Source organism: Zea mays, chromosome 3 (assembly GCF_902167145.1).
Source record: "Zea mays cultivar B73 chromosome 3, Zm-B73-REFERENCE-NAM-5.0, whole genome shotgun sequence".
In the NCBI taxonomy this organism is placed as follows: Eukaryota; Viridiplantae; Streptophyta; class Magnoliopsida; order Poales; family Poaceae; genus Zea; species Zea mays.
In genome coordinates this window covers 115,089,385-115,111,206 of record NC_050098.1, presented here as the reverse complement: position 1 = coordinate 115,111,206, position 21,822 = coordinate 115,089,385, and the positions used below count along the sequence as shown (strand labels likewise).

The window sequence follows — 21,822 nt, the reverse complement described above, 5'->3', positions numbered from 1 at the left end:
ACAATACACTGCGCCGTTCGCCACTGTTCCTCCCAGTCCCAGTCTCAGTCCTTCTTCAAGCAGCAGACAGGGCGCGGAGAGGAGGGACTAGGGAGGGTTCTAGAACCTTCTAGAAGTGAACACTCCTTGCCGGGGGCAGCTCCTGTTGCTCTGCGCCTTCTGCAGCGTCTTTGTTCCGCCACTCCTGTTCCTGAGCTCCTCCACTCCACTCAAGTGGTTCGAATCGAGTTCGGCGCGATCTGAATTTCTCCATCCAAATTTTGAAATCTCCTGTTCCTCTGACGCGGATCTCCTCCCCATGCTCCTTCAGCTCTCAGAAGGCGGCCGCGGCGGCAGACGATAGAGAGCACCATTCGCCGCCTCACCATCCTCCTGCTCGCCGCCTCCGCCTCCTCCGCCCCGCTCAGGTGCCTCCGCCGCCTCGTCCTCCCAGCATTTGCAACAGCTAGCTCTGACTGTGTTTCGTGCGGTTGGAATTTTTTTACCACACCTCTTGGTGCCAAGTCTTATAAGTTTGGCGCCGCCGCAGAATGGTGAGGGATCACGCCGCGCTCCGCCGAACTCCGGCGAAGGCTTCCGCCTCGGAAGCCGGCAACGACGAGAACTCGCCGGGCGTCGTCCCAGATGTCGCGGCCGTTGGCGTCGCCGTCGCCGCCACGGACCCCGGCCGCCCTCCGCTGCTCGCTATCCAGCCGCCGGCGTCCGGTCTGAAGCGGAAGCCCGAGTCGCCGGCGCCGACGCCGTCCAAGCTCCCGTTCCGGACCCCCGAGAAGGCCGCCACGCGGAGCCGGTTCGGCTGGGTCCCGCCCCGCGCCGACGAGGCCCCACCGCGGGTCGGCGTGGGGGCAACCCCGCACTGCGCGATGACCACGCCCCGTGCGCATCGGGGCAAGGCGGTGACGGTGGCGCCGGCGGCCTCCGAGGGCGGGTCCACGCACAGCACGCCCACCAAGAGCGTCACCAAGCCGGCGCACAGCATTGGGGCGAGCGGGTCGAGGCCGCCCATGAGCGGTGGCGGGCCCAGGGGGGCAGGGTTTGGCCTGGGGTTCACCATGGCGGGGAGGGGACCGCCGACGTCACTTGGGCCGCCGACGGTGGTGAATTCCGTGGAGGTGCCTCATTTCGAGCTCCGAGAGGACCCCTCCTTTTGGATGGACAACAATGTGCAGGTGAACTACATCTACTACACGTCTCTTGTTGCTACCTTGGGAAATTTATGAGTTTTTGTGAAGTTTGTTCTTGATGCATGTGCATATATTGTTCCCAGACCACACAATTGATGGAACAGTGAAGAGAGACTAGTACGTGTGCTGATTTGGTTACGGTTGTGTAGAGCAGTATAAATGTTCCTTGGTTACTAATTGTGTGGGCATCCTAAAGATGAATTTGTTTAATTCTATTTAGTTCGCATTTCTATTTGATCTTTGAGTTTTAAACACGTCCATATGTTCGAGAGTCAACTTCAGCAAACACTCTTTAACTTGTGGTTCATTTTCCAGGTCGTCATCCGTGTGCGCCCGCTAAATAATAACGAAAAGAACCTGCACAGTTATTACCGATGCTTGAAACAAGAAAGTGCGCAGACTATCACTTGGATTGGGCAGCCCGAAACTCGTTTTACATTTGACCATGTTGCTTGTGAAGCAGTGGATCAGGTTTGCTAGAATCCAATTTGACATGTGATTGGGTTATAGTTCTTGGTTAGTGGTTAACTGCTGAGTTTGCTTTTCCAGGAGGTGCTCTTCAGAGTTGCTGGTTTACCAATGGTTGAGAACTGTATGGCTGGATACAACAGCTGTGTGTTTGCTTATGGACAGGTGTCTACCAAATTCATTTGTGATTTACTCTTTGCCAAAGGAATATTTCTCTCCTTTGAATTTTCAATCGTTTGCAGACCGGAAGCGGAAAAACATATACAATGCTTGGTGAAATAAGCGATCTGGAAGTAAGGCCTAGTCCAGACCGAGGGATGACACCACGCATTTTTGAGTTCTTATTTGCCAGAATTAAAGCGGTAATATTATAATATTATTTTTATCTCTTCGGAAGTTTCAAACATACACTGTTCATTATTATGATCATGTATCTCGTGCATGGACGTACCACTTTTCACCGTACCCTTGGGCATGTTTGGTTCTTTTAGTGTCCCTACAATGTTTGGTCCCGGTGATTAAAAGTATTCAGAACGTATTAAATGACTCATAAAAAGACCAAAATGTTCACTGCGGCTTTAATCCGGCTGTGGCTTATACAGTATTTTGTCTCTATGGATTGCAGCCGCGAACAGCTGGAGCAGCTGCGGCTGCAGGCTACCCGCCATTAGTATAACTGAAATAAATGAGAGTCAAAAGGTGGAATTAATATGGTTTAGTCCCTTTTAGTTACCCTTTGAGGGACTAGGGACTAAAGCCGTTTAATCCCTGTTTTAGTCTCACCGTTTGACACTTTAGAGACTAAAATAGAGGGACTAATCTTTAATCCCTCAAACCAAATGGAGCCAATACATATGCAAAGGCACGTGAGGGAACTCCTGCAGTTTTGCCTAAAAAAGTATTGTATGTGCTATAACCATTGCTTTGTTATGTGAAACTGAAAATGATAGGAAGAAGAGAGCAGGAGAGATGAGAAGCTCAAATACAGTTGCAAGTGTTCTTTCCTGGAGATATATAATGAACAAATTACAGATCTTCTTGATCCTTCTGCCACAAATCTCCCAGTAAGGTTTCATGTTGTAGCTTCGAGTTGACATGACCTTTTCAATGTGGCACCACGATATGTACTATTTTTTTATGTGCAGCTCCGAGAAGATATAAGGAATGGAGTGTACGTCGAAAATTTGACTGAATTCGAAGTTGGCTGTGCCAGTGACATAATAAAACTCCTGATGCAGGTATGTTTGCCTTTCGATCTTTTTCTTGTGAATATCTGGTAAACTGTCCATATTATTTAAAATTTTGCACTTGGCCAAAACCTGCTCCAGGGTTCTGCAAATAGAAGAGTGGCTGCTACAAATATGAACCGTGAGAGTAGCCGCTCCCACAGTGTTTTCACCTGTATCATTGAGAGTAGGTGGGAGAAGGATTCAGCATCCAACTTACGGTTTGCAAGATTAAATCTGGTTGATCTTGCTGGGTCTGAAAGGTAGGAGACTTTTCTGTCAATTGTGTCCCAGTATATTGTGCTGAGTTCAATCATGATTCTTGATAATCCACTTGAAACAGGCAGAGGACATCTGGAGCAGAAGGTGAGCGGCTGAAGGAAGCTGTTAATATTAACAAATCGTTATCAACACTTGGGTTTGTACTTGCCACTCAAACTTTTAGATGAATAATTTTCTATGGCATGACAAGATTTTTGTTCGGTCACTCAGCCACAAGTGTTATCATGAATTGTGCATTGCAGCCTTGTGATAATGAGTTTAGTTGATCTAGCGCATGGCAAACAAAGACACATTCCATATAGGGACTCAAGATTGACATTCCTTCTCCAAGTAATAATCTTGACACATCATGTTAAGTTTCAATATATCTGAATTCCCTTGATCTCTGAAATTATTTTATTTCATTTACGATATGCAGGATTCACTTGGAGGGAACTCAAAAACTATGATCATTGCAAATGTCAGCCCTTCAGTATGGTAATGATTTTTATGTCTGGTATGATTACAAATGTATGTGAACTTGTTAAATATTGTGATATCCTTTTTGTGTGTTCATACAGTTCTGCTAACGAAACACTCAGCACCCTGAAGTTTGCTCAGCGTGCAAGGCTCATTCAGAACAATGTTGGTATATGCCATTTCAGTATGTTTATCTTCTAAAACATCTTCAGTTACTAACCACAAGCATTTCTTTCCCATTCAAATTTTAAGGCGGTTGTTAATGAAGACGCTTCAGGAGATGTGCTAGCTTTACAACATCAGATACGTCTCCTAAAGGTGATGCATGGAGAATTCTAGATCTACCGTTTGTTTCATGATCCTAAACTAAAAGAATGTCCTTCTATCAGGAGGAGCTTGCTGTCCTCAAGCGTCAACATGTCACTAGATCTTTATCCTTCTCAGCTGATGTTTTTGGAGGTGATGTTGATGATGGTAGTGAAAACATGAGTGTGGATGACAAGAATGATAATAAAGCCCATAACGGACACTTTTTGAAAGATATACGATTTTCAAATAAGCAGGTAAGCTATGTTCATTTGATAACTGTCCATTGGATCTCATGACTTAGTTTTACATGTTGAGTGCCGGTCAGGGTTGAACATTTATTTTGAGCTTCACAAGGTTTTTAATATTATTGAGCATAAACATGCAAGCACATCTCTTGTTACATGATATTGTTCTTTTTTTGCATCGCCGCAGATCGATTAAAGTAGAAATTTGTTCGCTTATATATACATAAATTTATTGAAGGTGAGGTCACTGGAAGAAGCACTTGCCGGAGCATTACGGAGAGAATCAACTGCAGAAAATACTATAAAGGAACTTGAACTTCAAATTGAGCAGTTGAATGAATTGGTAATTTCTGGTGGAAAAAAATATGTTTTGCATTACCAACCGATAACAAATTGTAAGACGGCATAATTATTGTTTTATGATGTGTTCAAAGGTTCGACAAAGAGAGGATGACACAAGATCGGCTAAGATGATGCTTAAGTTTCGGGATGATAAGATTCATAGAATGGAGGTTCTTGTGAACAGTAAATTGCCAGCACAATCATATCTACTGGAGGAAAACAAAACCTTATCACAAGAAGTTGAACTTCTTAGGGAAAGAGTTGATAAAAATCCAGAAGTAACTCGTTTTGCACTAGAAAATATTCGTCTCTCAAGCCAACTGAAGAGGTATGCACTTATAATTATATTACACTTTAAGGGCATGATTCTACTTTGCACGCAGAGATAGAAATGTCAAATGTTTCTTTAGAGTAAAATATTTTGTGTATTGATAGGTCCCAGCTCTTCTTCAACGAAGGGGAGAGGGAGCTTCTATTGAATGAAATTTCTGAGCTTCGAAATCAGGTCCCTACTGAACCTTATTTTGTAATTCTAGTAGGTGCACAATACTGTTTATTTTACAAAACTTTCCTTGCCCTGACAGGTTTCACAAATACTTGAACAGAGGACAGAAACCGAGCAACAAAATACCTTTTCTGACAAAACTAAGGTTAAATTCATATTTAGTTCTCACTGCACATTCGTTCTCCCTACAAACAGATTTTTTTTAAACCTCTATTTTTATGTTCAGTTGAAAAGGACCAGCCAAGAAGTAGAAACATGTAGAAGCAACCGTCAAGTTTGCTTAGAATCGAACATAGCACTAACAAGGTAATTGCATATTTGCAAAAAAAAAGTTCTTGGTTGGAATTTCTGTTATTGAAGCAAGTAAATCACTTCACAGGGAAATAGCTGATCTTGTGGAAGAGAAAACAGCCCATGCGGAAGCTGAGGAAAAACCAGCTGGTTTAGGTGACAAACTGCAAGAAGCAAACATACATATCCTCCAATCGTGTAAGCATTGTGAGGCAATGGAAAGAGAATTGAACGAGTCAAGATCTCTTATTGAAGCTCTTGAATCACAGCAGATTATATTGATAAACGAAATAGCTGAACTTAAGAAGGGGTGTGTCGAAATCTCAAGGTTGAACAGTGAACTTGACCTCCACCATAGGCAGGATTACTTGACCAAAGAGGAGCCCAAAGCGGAACTTCTTAAGTGTTTCGGTAAAGAAGATTCACCTTTGCAGAGGAAGTTTAAAAGAATGCAAGCTTCACTTGAAAAGGCACGGAACCTAAATACAAGGTACCAAATAGATCAGGCATCACACTGTTTTGCTGAGAAAGAAATGGATGAAGTTCGTAAACAGGTTGAGGTTGAAACAGCTAAGGTGATTCAATGCTTAGAAGAAGATCTGATATCAGTCCAACAGCAACTAAATGCAAGCAACAAAAATGACTTGTTAGCCAAACAAAGCATAAATGAACTTCAACTAGAAATCAAGCAGTTGAATGATAAGTTACTTGAGGTGTTGAAAGAGAACGAAATATTTTCTTCTGTGACCAAGGAAAAAGAAAAGGAAATTGAACTATTGTCCAATGACTGGAACAGATTAGCTGCCGACATTGGAAAATGTCTTGTGGATGGAAATGCAGCTTTAGGTGAAGCTTCTGATCAGGTTGCCTTTATTTCCAAATCTTTATCTCAAAGAAAATGGATCGAGAAACAAGTTCGAAAGCTGTGTAGTGGTATATCTGAAAGAGATGAGCTACTCGAAGAGCTTCAGAACAGGTTGAAAGAGGCAGATGATATAAGACGTGACTTAGACTTGAAATTAAGGTCCTTAAGAGGAGCAATGCAGGTTGTAAATGAAGAGCATCAGCAGGAAAAATGTGATCAAGAAAAAGAAATATATTTTCTAAGATCACAAATATCTGAACAAGGACATGTAAACAATCACCAACTAGAAGAAATTCACAGAATAAACCTATTGTTGGATGAATCAATTGAGACTTTTGTACAGAAGGAGGTTCTGCAACAGACCTGTGTTTCTTTACAAAAGGCAATGGGAGAAGAGATTCATCGTCTGGAGTCACAATTAGACCAGTCAAAGATACATTTTGCTCATTTATTGAATCAGACTCAGGAAAAGGAACAGCTTATTGGGAAGCTTAAAAATGAAGAGTTAAATGTTTTGTTAAGACTGATGTCAGAAGTTCTAAAGACAAACAGTACTGTACGTGAGCTTCGAATTGGATTCAATACATTGCAGTCAAGCCTTTATATGAGCCCTGAAGTGATCGCCTGTCAAAATTCAGATTTGAACTTAGAGGATCGGGTAAGCTAATGCTCTTGTTATTTGGTATCAAGGTGAACAATACAATCCACTGTTATATGTCAGTAAGTTCCTCACATTGATCAATTTTTGTCAACATAGACTGGCAATCTTTAATCATCGGGAATGACCTTAAATTTAATCCATGTTATAGGTCGACCTTAGGGCCAATGAAGCGTTCCAATCTGTGGAGCGGCAAAATGCTGAGGTTCTTTGCCAACATAGCAAAGAAATGGAGCTTGCAGTTCAAGGAATGCAGATAATGCAGTCTCAAATGACTAAACTTCTTCAAGAAAAAGAAAATGCGAAGGAGTTTAATTTGGAGAGTCAAAGAACAATTAAAGATCTAAGTGATGAGGTCCTTAGATTGAATTCACATATAATTGAAAAAGAAAGATCCTATGAAGCTAAATTGGAAGAGCTGAATACAAAAATCCACGAACACGATGCATCATTTATTTCATGGAATGAAGAGAACGAGGTAAAGATTGAAAGGTCATCACGCTCTCTCTCTCCATAAAAGTATTTTGTTTCTAAAAAACTTTGTGGTTTGATGAATAACAAATTAGCTTCCTTTTTAGTTAGAGTAGTAATTTGGCATATTTAGTGTTTTCTTCTTCCCTGCAAAAATACCCCCCTTTCTCCGGTAAAAGAATCTGTGTATTGTGTACTCTATGCTTGACATGTAGAATGTAACGATGTGCAAGAGTGAAAGAGCCTCTAGCTAAGTTGGTTAGGTAGTCTGAGTAACACTCCTCAGGTGTCCTGAATTCGACTCGTAGGAGCAAATTTTAGGCTAGGGATAAAAAATCCCCTCTCCATTCAATGCCAAAGTACATGTCTAAGGCCTAGCCCTGGTCACTGTCGTTCTCACATGGGCTACAGTGCAAGGATCAGTGCATGGTTGAATTAAGCTTTGATGATCTGCAAGGAGTGACATCTAAAAGTAGAATGGTTTATGGTGCTTTGTGGAATTTCTGGTAAAATAGCTCCTTTAGGTCACCTGGTTTTGCCAGATTGGTTTAAAACATATAGTATTAACAGAAGTGTTAAAGAACTCAAGGGTACATATGTCATACTGTTGTGACCTGAATTGCAAACTTTCAGTTGTTATCTAATGTTTATGGATATTTTTGTACTACAATGTGTTGGACCTACCAGGCTACCAGACATGATGGGTAATGAAAGTTTTTTCTTATGGATATAAGTATATGACTATATGTAACAGTTATAAGTCTGTGTTTGTCGTTTGATGATGAAGACTTCGTTTATCTTTCCTTGATTAAGTTGATCTGGATTCCTCACTTGGTTTCTCATATCCACAAATCATATTTTTTTCAGGCACTTCGAATTGAGGTTTCGGAGGCAAAACTTGTTGTGGCCCAGAAATCTTTTGAGTCTGCAACTCTTACAGCCAAATTTGAAGAAGCGCAGGCAACTATAAGAGATGCAGACTCTACGGTCAAGGCATTGGTCGAAGCAAACGAAAAGGCAAAATTCGAAGCAGATAAGTATGAAGAGAAGGAGGCTTTGTTTAGTGCTGAAACAGAAAGCATGCTAAGTGAAATTAGTAGTCTGAAAATGCTGCTGGATATGAAGGAACAAAGTTACAAGCTTATGGAAAAGCAATTCCAGTCAGGCTTGCTTGAAGCAAATGAGCTAGCTCTTGAGCTGGAAGATGGCATTAGACTTACGCAGAATTTATTACAGCAGAAGCTTGAGTTTGTTTCTTCTGATGTTGAGTGGATGAAGGAAAGGGTCCAGCAGTTTGCAGGGTTGACTAGAAAATGGTTAGAGGAGAATTGGCTGGAGATAATTGGCAAAGATTGTGCTATCTCTGTGTTGCACCTCTGTCACATGGAGATTCTTTTGGAGAGAATCACTGGGTTGAATGCAGAAAATGGTTTCCTTCAGCACGGGCTGTGTGAATCTAATTCTTTGATATCTAAACTGCGAGAGCACAATGAAAAAGCCAAGAATGAACTGGAGATGTGCAGTGTTCTCAAAGGGAAATTATTACTTGACATCAACCATAGTTTTAGTCGTATTGCTAAGAAGGAACAAGAAGCAACCGAGTTGAACTCGAGATTAGATTCTTTTGAGAAGAAGATTCTGCATTTGCAAGCACAAGAAGAAGCAATGGTGGAACGGTCAAATTCAATGTACAGTGAGCTCTCCATTTTGATTGAAGAGATTGATGCTACAAATAGGAGTGCCTTGGCAGCTGAATCCAAAGAAAAGGAAGAACTACGCCACCAACTGGATGAAGCTTTGTTTGTCAGTGAAATGTTGAAGGATAAAATGCTTGTAGAGTTGAATCTGCTTCAAACAAATAACTACAAACCTTTAAATAATATTCAAGGCTGCAATGAATTTGAGCTGTGCAATTCACTTGCAGATTATCGAAGTGATTTAATGATAACCGGTATTATCACAAAGGATATTGAGTCTACTGTTTTGGCTTTGGAACTGAAGCAACACAAACTACAGCTGCAAGAGCAACGAGTTATGTTTACCGATGTCCTTGAAGAATTGATGGCACTGGCAGAAGCAACTCTATGGAAAGTGAACCAGCATTTGGAGAATATTGCAATCTGCACTTTACATGAGGAGAACAATGAGGCAAGGGTTGATTTGGAGAACCTGAAGCAAAATTGTGAAGAAATTATGAAAAAATTGCATGCCATGAACGAGGAAAACACAACACTTAAATGTTTAATGTCCTCCTTCCAAACAAATTTGGATGCAAAAAACAAAGCTTTGATGGAGTTGGAATGCTCTCATGCAACCATATGTACGGAGCTGGAACTGACAATTGATGCCATGAATCGCAGAAGTACTAGAGAAAATTATTTCATTTCTGAAAATGAAACGTTGAAGCAGGAAATTCGGAATATTTTGTGCAAGGATCAGTGCATGGTTGAATTAATGGATAACATTGAAGCAGATAAGTTATTTTCCACCATTGAAGGTCGCTTGCAATTGGTTACTGATCATGTGCACAATTACATTACTGAGCAAATAAACACGATGAGCAAGTTATCCAATGACTTAGACATTATCGAAGTATCAGCCCAGGAGTTAAGCACACAGAATTCACTTCTCAAGTCCGAATTAATCAGAAAAGAGGAATTAACAAAGGGCTTATCATTTGATCTTAGCCTGTTACAAGAGTCTGCATCTGTAGCGAAAGATCAAGCAGCTGAGATTACAGGGTTGAGAAAAGTAATAAAATCTTTGGAACTAGAGCTTGCATCTAAGTCGCTTGAACTTGATGATGTTGTTTCTGATAGGCAACAATTGGAAGCAATGATTTTGAAGTGTAATCAAAATGTTGCTGCCCTAGAGGAGGAGCTGGGAAAGAAGATTGATGAATTAAACATAGTTTCTATGGAGAATGCTGAACTAAAATCGCAGATCCAGCATATTGAAGAGATTAGTTGCACTATGGAGGAGTTAGCTGATAAAAGTGAAGTAATTAGAAGACTTGAAGAAAAGTTGATTGAATCAAGAACTTTAATTGATGAAAGGAGTGTCTGTCTTCAGAGCTTGCAAAATGATTTCTCCAAACTCTCAGATGAAAAGACATCATGTGACACTGAGTTGCTTATCTTGAAAGAGAAGCTGGAGATGGCTCAGGCACTTGCAGAAGAAAGTGAAGCAATTGCTACAGAATCTCGGCAGGTGCTTAAAACTTATTAGATTAAGTGTCTTCATTGATATAGCTTTGATTCTTGTTTCTGTACATATAATTGTCCCAATTCCATTGAGAATTGCAGATAGCTGAGGAGCATAAGGCATATGCCGAAGGGAAGGATGAAGAAGTAAAGGTATTGGAGAGGTCAATTGAAGAACTTGAGAATACTGTATGCGTTTTAGAAAGCAAAGTAAGTTGTGCTGCTTCTTTTATTTGGGTTTTGATTACTAACTCACTTTTCTTTGTCACCATTTTATTTTGAAAGTATTCATTCTTAACACTAATTTATGTTATTTCTTCTAAGGTGGAAATTGTCAAGGAAGAAGCAGAGCGGCAAAGAATGCAGCGAGAAGAACTAGAAGTGGAGCTGCAGAAAGTTAGGCAACAAATGCTAGCTGTACCACCCTCTGGGAAAGCAAGGAGATATATGGAAGATGGAATGATTGATTTAGCTGACTCATCCAGGTTTGTATGGTTCACTTCTATTACAAGCTACATATATATTTACAGTTATAAAATTAACAATTACCACTCAACTTGACTCTCCTGCAGGCACCCAGTAGATATGCACAATGAGCTCCTCAGTGCTCAAGAGACTATTAGAATACTTAGAAAGGAGGTTTCTGAGAAGGAATCAGAGGTAACCACAGATACGTTAACTGTTTGTCAGCTCACTCGAAAGGTTTTATTAGTATCACGCATTCGTTTTGCTACTGTAAAGTTTAGTTTTGTAGAGTTCAGGACTGTTTTTCCCCTCTTTATAGATTGCTCAGTGCAATGCACATATCTCAGAACTAAACATTCATGCTGAGGCAGCGGCACAAGAATACAAGCACAAGGTGAACACTTTGTGTGTCTGTTTGTTTTCAAGAACTCAACTTATTAATACTCAAAACAAAACTAATTAAAAATGCTCTGGTTAGTTGATGGAGCTGGAGACTATGGCACAACAGGTTAAGACAGACAATTCCACAGCACATGCTTGCTCTGGGAGACAAGAGAAGATTAACTCAAAACCTCGGGGCTCAGGTTCTCCATTTAAATGTATCGGCATCGGCTTTGTGCAACAGATGAATTCTGAGAAAGATGAAGAGCTTAGTGCTGCAAAACAACGTATTGTGGAACTAGAGGGCATAGCAGCTAGTAGACAAAGGGAGGTGAGGTTATTCTTAACTTTTCGTTTCTTTTTGTGTACTTTTTTTGATTTTTTTTTGCCAACTTACATTTTTGTTATTTTGTTTGAAGATATTCATGTTGAATGCGAAACTAGCAACAACAGAGAGCATGACGCACGATGTGATTCGAGATATGCTTGGGGTTAAAATGAACATGACAACCTGGGCGGTGGGTATACGAATTAGTGTACTTCATTCATTCATAAAATATCTTGAGTTATGGATCTAACCAGTTATGTTGCAGGCTCTAGCTGACAACCAGCAAAAGCTGGAGACAAAAGAGCCCATCACTTCTCAAGCACAGGAAATCAAAGACGTAAGTTCTGCATAATGGTTATTGTCAACTAATCTTCCTTAGCATTTATGTTAACATATATGTTCAGCAGTCCAATGAGCTGATGAATTTGAAGCGGCAGCTTGATGAATTCATTGAAGAGAGACAGAGGTAGATACTCCACTTTCCGTGACCTCTTAGCATCTCAATCACATGCTATATCGACAACACGTTGATTTTGTGGTACAGCTGGCTTGACGAAATAAACCAGAAGCAATCAGAGCTTGGAGCTGCCCGCATTACTATAGAGAAGTTACGACAACGGGAACACTTTATGGTAGCTGAAATAGAGTTGCTAAAGGTACATCTCTGTTGCAGAAGGACCATTCTTATTCCTCTCTCTTTATGGTATATTTACTAACCACTGGAGCCTGTTGGCTGGTATTTTTCGTAGGCTGAGAATTCAAACTACAAAACCATCATCCTTAACCTTGAAGCCGAAGTGAAGAACCTTACCAGACAACAGAACCTCCAGCTCCGAATAAATCACCACGTTAAAACGAAGGTAACAGTTATTTCTGCCACTTAGTTTGGCTTTTTTTTTGTGTGTGTGTGAACATTGGCGTTTCCCCGTGTGATCGTCGTACGCATCCTCACGCCTTAACAGGAAGAGAACATCCTGCTGAAGAGGCAGAACGAAGAGCTAAGTGCAAAGCTGAAACAGCTGGGGGGCATCCTTACCCGTACGAAGGAAGAGCTCGCCCGCTACAGGGTTTCAAATGGAAGAGATCCGCACGAACTGATCGAGGAGGAGGAGCTTCTGAGGAAGAAACTAGACGTGTGTCTTCTTTCTTTTTATTTCTCGAATAGTTACGGGAGAAGAAAAAAAAGGGTGTGACGACTGACGGCACTGACAAACCGTCTAACTGTGAGCAGGAGAGCGAACGAGATAGAAGCCAGCTGGCGGAAAACCTATCAAGCCTATGCTCCAGCATTCTGAAGGTGGTATACTTGAATACTGGTTCGGTAGATTCACAAGGCTAGGCACACTAACCCTGCTGCTGCTGTACAGGTCGCTGGAGTTTCGGACTCAGAATCTGACGCTACTCTTTTGAAAGCATCGGAGTGCTTGGATCAGCTCCAGTGCCGTATCGCTTCTTTGGAAGGCCAAGTTGAGGATCTAAATCTAAAGGTAACGATGTGGTAACTCTTTTTTTTTTGTCATTGAGTTATTTGAATTTCTCTTCGTATTTGGTGGGTAATGATGCGGTAGTTCGTTTCTGAATTGAACTGGTTAAATCTTTATATTGGTGTGGAGTCTTCTTTCTTTGCCTGGTTTATATATCCACTTTGAAGTCTGGAAGTCAATTTCATATAGTATCTCCCTGTTTTCATGCGACCGATTCCTTTACAATTGCGACGTATGCAGTGCAAACTAGTGCGTGAAAAGGCCCGCCTGTGCGAGCTCCGGAGCAACTCGTCGTCTCTGCGCACAGGGGCGAAGGGCAATCTGACATCGCCCAGTCCGGACACATCGCCAAGCATTTCGTCCTTCCGATGACACAAGCGGACGGATACATCGCCGAGAAGCTAGTGTACATTAGTACGTACATAACACATTCCGTGTAACTATTCTAGTGCAGCCGGGCTGCTTAGGGAGGATTAGTTCAGTCCAACAATCTCCCTTTGCTGATTTTATATATATCTGCTGTACAATATATATACCGTGTGTGTACTTGATGCAGTTCCATTCAACACTTGTCTTCTCTCTTCGTCTGTCGTTTTCTTTCTTCTAATGTACAGCAGGACTTAAAAATTGGAATACACATGCAATCAAAGCAGTGCCATGTTTATGCAGTTCTTTTAGGGGTGTTTGGTTTGAAGAATCAATCTGCTATAGATGGGGTGGTGTAATACCCAAAGATTTGAGAAATAAAGTAACCCTTTAGACAAAGTGTTTGAGCGATTTTGTTTATTTTTTAGCATCTCAACAAATACAAGGCCTGAATAAAGCAATTAATAAATAATTAAATAAAACAAATATGTATTCATGCTGATAATCTTGGCTGTTGCATTTATATGTGAACGGTTAAACTGGGATTTGAATTTGGAATTGGATATTTAAACTAGAACAAAAATAGGAAATAGAAACAAGGAAAGAAAAAAAAGAAAAAGAAAAAACTCTTACCTAGGCCGCAACCCCTATGGTGGCCCAATATACCTCACGCGACGCTAGCCCAACCTGGGAGAGTTGGCGCCGACTGGTGGGCCCGAGCGGCAGCCGCTCATGCCCTCCCGCGTAGCCGCACGGTGGCTGTATGGCGGGGTCCACCTAGACGAATCGTCGCAATAGAAATCTGTTGCGACCGTCTGTGATTCGCGTATGGATCAATTGTCGGATTCCACGCCTCCCCAATATAAAACCTCGAAGAGATTTTTTTGCCCCTGTTGACGCTTTTTCGGAGCGCCAATTACTCAAGAAGAACCGGCGGCGGTGCCCTCTGCACAGGGGCGGACGGTCCACGCGCAGGGGCCGGACGGTCCGCGGCCTGGTGCGAGGCAGCGGTGCTCTCTGGTCAGACGCGGACGGTCCGCGGTACAGGGCCGGACGGTCCGCGACCTGGTGCAGGAGCAAGAATTCCCTGCCTGACGGCCGGACGGTCCGCGCCCTAGGGCCGGACGGTCCGCGCGTGCGCAGGGGCGGCGGTAGATCGCCGACGGTGCCTGGATCTCGCTCCCGGGAGGGACCCCGTCGGGGAGGAGAGATCCTAGGAGTTGTCTAGGCTCGGGCAGACCGATCTAGACTCCTCTAATCGACGTAAAGTCGAGGAGAGACGGAGAATTTGGGGATTGGAAATACTAAACTAGGGCTAAACTAGAACTAGACTAGAACTACTCCTAATGCATAAGGTAAAAACGAGTAATAGACTTGATTTGTTCGATTGTTGGGGGTTCAATCGGCCGTAGCCCTTCATCTATATAAAGGGGGAGGTCTGGATCCGTTTCCAACTGTTTCCCGAGTCAATCCCGCGGTTTTAGGTAACAAATCCCGCGAGAAACTAGGAACCCTAACTGACTCTGCGCGCGCGCGGACCGTCCGCGCCACCACCGCGGACAGTCCGGACCACGGACCGTCCGGCCTCAGGGCCGGACCGTCCGCCAGGCTCATTTTAGCCTTCAACATATGCCCCCCTGCCTTTTGGTGCAGTTTGACGAACCAAAAGCATATGAACTAAACCTGATGTAAGTCATCGGCTTTTCAAAATAGAGATCATTCAATAAAGCACCAATGTATAAAGGCCGTTTTGGATTGTATCTTTCTCGGCCATGACCATTTGATCAATGGATCAAAATGAATAGAATGGAGGTGCCCCCCAGCCTGGATAGACAAAGGGACTATACATGTACCATGGATTCATCGTCATGCCATTCCATGTTTGAACAGGATAATATACCGACGATGAGTAAATAGGTGGAAAGTACCCTGGTCTCATAGAATGAATAGGCGATGCTTGTTGTGTCGCCTTTCGGTTCGTTTTGTTTGACCGTTTTGTTTTAGCAGGTGACCGGGGTTTATTTGTTGACCGATCACGTGGAACAGTCTTTTTGCTAGTATTTTTGGAGAGCAACTGATCAAAAGTAGGATCGGCTTTGATCAGCCGATTATATGTGCTTTGACCTTGCGTCTTTTTCCTTGCTTTGTGTAGAGGTTGACGCCTTTGGTCATAGGTGGACTGTCCGGCTGACTTAGCCGGACCGTTTGTCTGAGCACCGGATTGTCCGCACGTAGGTGCCGGACCATCTACGATGCTGGGGCTAGGCTGATGTGTTTTGTTTATTAACTGTGCCTGCCCCCCGGCGTCTTCGGACCTTTTAGCCTTCTCGTCCGAAGCCTTTCGAGCAATCTCCTTTTGTGATATATCTGACATGCGAGGATTGCTGATGATGATGCCCTTGCCTTTGCCTTTATCAGCCATTTCGGGCCGAACCAAGACCTTTTTGCATGTGAGTTCTATTGTATTAACAGGAAAGGGTTGTGTGTCTACTTGCATCTCCTGAAAAGCCAATCGACCCTCATTTATGGCCGATTGTATCTGTCGACGAAAAACATTACAATCATTGGTGGCATGAGAAAAGGAATTATGCCATTTACAATAAGCACGCCTCTTTGATTCATCAGGAGGAGGAATAGTATGAGTTAATTTAATGTTGCCGTTTTTCAATAACTCGTCAAATATTTTATCACATTTGGCAACATTAAAAGTAAACTTAACTTCCTCTTGTCGATTCTTTCGAATCGACTGTAAAGCAGAACACGCTGAAGGTTTAGCCTGTCCTGGCCAAACCAGTTCGGCGGTGTATACATCCATAGATTCATCGTCCGAATTATCGTATCCCACTAGATGCATCTTATGGCTAGCCGATTTTGATGTTTCCTTACTTCGGCTTTCACAGGTCATAGCCCGCTGGTGTAAGTGCACTAGTGAAAAGAATTGGGTGCCATCTAATTTTTCTTTTAAGTAGGGTCGCAACCCATTGAAAGCTAGCCCTGTCAGTTGTTTTTCTGCGACATGAATCTGAAAGCATCGGTTTCTAGTGTCCCGGAATCTCCGGATATAATCATTAACCGATTCTTCAGGCCCCTGTCGGACTGAAGCTAAGTCAGCCAATTCTAACTCATGTTCTCCTGAGAAGAAGTGTTCATGAAATTTCTGCTCTAATTCTTCCCAAGAGTTAATAGAGTTTGGTGGCAAAGCTGCGTACCATGCAAATGCAGTATCAGTAAGGGACAACGAGAATAAACGAACGCGGTAGGCTTCCCCATCAGCCAATTCTCCCAGGTGTGCTATGAATTGGTTTATATGTTCGTGTGTGCTTTTCCCACTTTCACCGGAAAACTTAGAGAAGTCTGGTATTCTAGTTCCCTGTGGGTATGGCACGGTGTCGAATCGGTGGCTATAAGGCTTCCGATACGATTGCCCTGTACCTGACACACTAACACCGAGTTTGTCCCTGAACATCCCGGCTACCTCATCTCTGACCCTCTCTGCCATGTCTGGCGACCATCCATTGAGTTTGTGGGTGGAGATTTCAGGTTGCCTGACATTACTCTGTCGGCTTTCCTCCCAGGTATGTTTGAGGTGTGTGTTAGGTGTCCTATTAATGTCACCAGCTCCTGCCCTATACCCCTCAGGCTCTCTTGTGGTCGAATAGTATTCAGCCCTATGTCCATGAGGTGGTATGACATGATTATAATGTGTTGCTGGTGGGGCACCATAATGTTGCTGCGATGAATGTGGGAACTGTGCGTATTGCGCAGCTCTCGGCTCTGCGTATGCATATCCAGACGGTCCAACCGTATATGGTGCTACGTGGGTAGTCTCGTACCCAGACCGTCTGTCGTAAAGAACTGGACGGTCTGCGATCGGGCCGAATGGTCCAGGGCTGTACCCGGATGGATCGGCCATATATGGCGTGACTTGGGCAGTCTGCGCATGGACTCGTGTAGAGTCGGATGGTCCAGCATAATACGTCGGCCGGTTCATGCCATATCCGGACGGTCCGGCGTAAGATGGCGGACGGTCCGCAACATATCCGGACGGTCCGGCGTGATGCACCGGACGGTCCGTGATGGGGCCGAAGTGTTCAGGGTTGTACCCTAATGGTCCGGCCATGTACGGTGCGACCTGAGTGTTTTGTGTGCGGGCCTGCATCTGGTCGGACGGTCCGGCAAAATACGCCGGACGGTCCGCGGTATAACCGGACTGTCTGAGATGATGCTCGGACGGTCCGGTCGCGTCCAGTACCTGCCGCGTGCTTAGTGGTTGCGGCTGTGATGGTGACACGAAAGCATGCATCGGCATACCATATGATGGCTGGGTCAAAGGTGACCCGTTTATAGCCGATGTGTTTGACGTGGGTGGCACTGTATTAGACTCTCGCGATGGAAAATTAGGAGCAGCTGATTTCTCGTATGCACGCAAATGCATTTTAATAGATTCATCTACATATTGCTTTAACTGATCTCCTCGTTGATCCATGAAAGTCGTAAGAGTTAGATCTGGAGTACTTACAGCGGGACCCTGCAGTGGAGGTAGGAGAGATTCCATATCGATCTCCCCTTGACGGACGATCTTCTGGTGGCGATCCACCGTGAAGTGTGACAAGTACTTGTCCGCCGCCTCCTTGCGTCGTTCGGAGAGTTTATGCAGCAGTTCCGCCTCTTCCTTGTCGCGTTGTTCATTCCATTGCCGCATCACCTCTTTCTCATCGCGCATTACAAGGTCTTCAAAGGGCCTTTGGTCATCAGCCGGGAGCGCCTCCATGGCCGGCGTGATGATGTTGGTAGTGGAGATCTTGGTGTGATCCTTAGAACCGGCCATTTATGGGCCGATTTTTAGTAGATCTAGACACCTATTCCCCAGCGGAGTCGCCAAAAAGTATGTTGACGCTTTTTCGGAGCGCCAAACACTCAAGAAGAACCGGCGGCGGTGCCCTCTGCACAGGGGCGGACGGTCCGCGCGCAGGGGCCGGACGGTCCGCGGCCTGGTGCGAGGCAGCGATGCTCTCTGGTCAGACGCGGACGGTCCGCGGCACAGGGCCGGACGGTCCGCGACCTGGTGCAGGAGCAAGAATTCCCTGCCTGACGGCCGGACGGTCCGCGCCCTAGGGCTGGACGGTCCGCGCGTGCGCAGGGGCGGCGGTAGATCGCCGACGGCGCCTGGATCTCGCTCCCGGGAGGGACCCCGTCGGGGAGGAGAGATCCTAGGAGTTGTCTAGGCTCGGGCAGGCCGATCTAGACTCCTCTAATCGACGTAGAGTCGAGGAGAGGCGGAGAATTTGGGGATTGGAAATACTAAACTAGGGCTAAACTTGAACTAGACTAGAACTACTCCTAATGCATAAGGTAAAAACGAGTAATAGACTTGATTTGTTCGATTGTTGGGGGTTCAATCGACCGTAGCCCTTCATCTATATAAAGGGGGAGGTCTGGATCCGTTTCCAACTGTTTCCCGAGTTAATCCCGCGGTTTTAGGTAACAAATCCGGCGAGAAACTAGGAACCCTAACTGACTCTGCGCGCGCGGACCGTCCGCGCCACCACCGCGGACAGTCCGGACCGCGGACCGTCCGGCCTTAGGGCCGGACCGTCCGCCAGGCTTATTTTAGCCTTCAACGGCCCCCTTATCCATCTTGTTAGAGACATCGAGAGAGAGGGTGAGTGCGTCGGTCCAGGACGATGAAGAATAAGTAGGACCGCCGCTGTGATTCTTCGTTCCAGGAGGAACTTGGGGCACGAATGCAGACACAGGGGCTTGGCGTGGTGGGAGGGAACTGTACCTGGTGAGGCCTTAGCGTGGGGGGCGGGTTGTTTGGAGGTTGGGATTTCTCACCGGAGGTGTGTCGCCGCCGCGGAGCCACAGAGCTAATGGGTGGGATCCCCTGCTGCGCCACTAGCAGGTAACATGCCTTTCTCCGGTGTTCATGATCACCTACTGTATCAGTAGCATCGTTCAGATGGGGATTTAGGGCATTGGGTCACTGGATCTCTCGGCGTCGGCCGTGGGCAGGGCGCCTCCGCCATCGGTCTTGGTCGTGATAAGGAAGATGGGGTCAGCGTTGTATATCGGAGCAGCGACGACTCGGATTAGAGTAGGAATACCATTTCGATGCGGGATCACCTCAGCAGTTGATCGAGGGATGTGCGGGGAGGGTGGATCAACCCGTTTTAAATATGTGGTGTCGGTTTGCGATCCAACGGATCTGGTCGCTTTAACCAAAGCCTAGTCTAATCTGGATCATCATATCATGATCGGATGGTTTCACACATTGAGATACCCCTTCACGGGTAAATTTTATTAAAGAAACACTATAGTTATTCGATTTAAACCCGCCATCCAGCGCCATCCAGAGATGTTCAAAAGTAATTAAAAGTAGGTCTTGTTTTCAATACTTTAACCCCTGAGCTTCCACTAATTGCAGCCGCAGTCCACCCGACCGTTAAAATAATAAAAATGATTTTTTAGTATAAAAAATAACTTGGAGTCTTAGATAAATCATATCTTACCCGTTTTAACCCTGATTTGATCCGTTTAAGTTGCCATAGCTTTGTATAAATATTTACTACACAGTAACAACATTGATTGTACAATTGAAAGAGAAATATGTCCTTGGGCCATTTCTATATTGTTTTGATAATTAGATGCTCAACACATTTTGTTTAGACTAACATAGGAAATGAGCATATGTATATTAAGCAAAGTGAGCTCGGAAGAGTACATAGTGCAAATCTATATGGACCAAGTAGAAAGGTAAGCTCTGGACACTTAGTCAATTATTTTGTGTGCTAATCATATTTGTCTAAGTACTAGAGACTTTATGAAGTCAAGTCAAAAGGAGCAAAAGAGAACAAAAAAGAAAAAGGAAAAGGTGTGCTGAATTGAAGAGCATCGGACTGTCCAGTGCCACCCACTTGAGAGTCTGGTGTGCACCAGACAGTCTGGTGCACGGTCCGGCCAACTACATGCTCTTAGGAATTCTATCCTACGTCGGCTATAATTCATTGGATCATCCGCGTGGAGCGCCGAGCCGTCTGGTGTGTCAGCCACCAACGGCTAGCTGCCACGTCGGCCGAGGGCTAACGGTCATGATGCACCGGATAGTCCGGTGGCCCCACCGGACGGTCTAGTGCCCCCAGAATAGGAAACCAGCCAATCACGCGATTCCCCGTGCACTGTTCACTGGCTAGTGTGCACCGGATAGTCCAGTGAAACCGCTGACAAAAGGCAACCAAAGCCTACCAAATGGAGCTCCAACAACTCCTAGGTCCCTTGGGGCTATAAAAGGGACCCCTAGGCGCATGGAGCACATCACCAAGCATCCATTGAACATTCTACAACACCGAGACTTCGCAATCATGCCATTATTTCATTGATAAAGAGATTTGAGCACTTCTTCGAGCTGCGACTCAACTGTGTTGTTTTCGTGTGCTCTTTTTCTGACTTGTGTGTGTGTTGTTGCTGCAACTCAAGTTCTTGTGTGTTCCTACTCCCCTTTACTCTTGTGTTCATCTGTGTAAGGCATGAGAGACTCCAAATTGTGGAGATTCCTCACAACGGGATATTATTGAGATAAAGAGAGAACCGTGGTATTCAAGTTGATATTTGGATCACATGGAAGGGCTTGAGTGCAACCCTCGTCCATTGGGATGCCACAACGTGGAGTAGGCATGTATTCTATACTTGACCGAACCACGGGATAAAAATCGCCGTATCACTTGTCTTTGTCTTATTGCGATTTTCTCTCTAGTAACTTCACTTACATAATTATGATAATGCTCGCAGAAACCAAGTTGTGCCCTTGATCATATTCTTTCACCTTATAATGTTAATGATAATCACCGTGACATACATAGACTAAAATTAATGGGACCTAATAGGTTACCTAGTTTGTTACCCTATGCCTTGCAAACAAATGGACTACTCGATAGCTTTGCTATTGGTCTATGTGGTTTTGGGTGTTGTTCTACATATGAATTATGATAATGATTTATCATTATTATTGGCTTAACTATTATTCATGATAAGATTATTGTGTTAATTAGAACATGGAGATTCACCCGGAAAACCAGTGCTACCATAAGGGTGGTATGAGATGCTCTTGTCTGACTAATTAGGACAGCTAGTGGAGGACTACCTTTCCTGAAAGGGGCAATCGCGGTATGAGGAGCTGTCGGTATAGGGAGGTTCTCGGGTCGATTATGCTACGATGGTTTTTCGGACGAGTGATTCCTATATCGCCCCATTCTCAACAAAACTGTAGCGGGTCTTCTGAAGGTAGTGGAAT

At 44.2% G+C, this 21,822-nt stretch overlaps 1 protein-coding gene across 2 annotated transcripts; it reads left to right on the top strand.

Annotated features, from left to right (window-relative positions):
• LOC103652124 (kinesin-like protein KIN-12F) lies at nt 1-13,838 on the top strand. 2 transcript variants are annotated; one of them, XM_008677771.3, is made up of 37 exons: nt 1-216; nt 311-407; nt 530-1,169; nt 1,500-1,655; nt 1,734-1,817; nt 1,895-2,014; nt 2,603-2,716; nt 2,798-2,890; nt 2,981-3,141; nt 3,222-3,296; nt 3,403-3,490; nt 3,579-3,637; nt 3,721-3,784; nt 3,872-3,937; nt 4,009-4,182; nt 4,412-4,516; nt 4,608-4,843; nt 4,951-5,020; nt 5,100-5,165; nt 5,247-5,326; nt 5,400-6,834; nt 6,986-7,312; nt 8,173-10,515; nt 10,611-10,718; nt 10,833-10,993; nt 11,081-11,168; nt 11,293-11,367; nt 11,452-11,685; nt 11,774-11,872; nt 11,948-12,019; nt 12,087-12,148; nt 12,227-12,338; nt 12,432-12,542; nt 12,645-12,815; nt 12,914-12,979; nt 13,050-13,169; nt 13,407-13,838. In XM_008677771.3, the coding sequence occupies exons 3-37, from the start codon at nt 531-533 to the stop codon at nt 13,536-13,538; spliced, it is 8,166 nt and encodes a 2,721-aa protein (XP_008675993.2). In that variant the 5' UTR covers nt 1-216; nt 311-407; nt 530; the 3' UTR covers nt 13,539-13,838. The 2 variants fall into 2 exon arrangements, with proteins under 2 accessions (XP_008675993.2, XP_020405859.1); XM_020550270.3 differs by having other exon boundaries at nt 35-216; nt 12,090-12,148.
• The last annotated feature ends 7,984 nt before the right edge of the window (nt 13,839-21,822 follow it).

Excerpts from the sequence above, each read along its gene's own strand:
- LOC103652124 (XM_008677771.3), top strand. The coding sequence starts at position 531 with ATGGTGAGGGATCACGCCGCGCTCCGCCGAACTCCGGCGAAGGCTTCC. Across the intron at positions 5,327-5,399 it reads TCGAACATAGCACTAACAAG|GGAAATAGCTGATCTTGTGG; the intron begins GTAATTGCATAT and ends ATCACTTCACAG. Across the intron at positions 12,339-12,431 it reads CTGAAATAGAGTTGCTAAAG|GCTGAGAATTCAAACTACAA; the intron begins GTACATCTCTGT and ends TATTTTTCGTAG.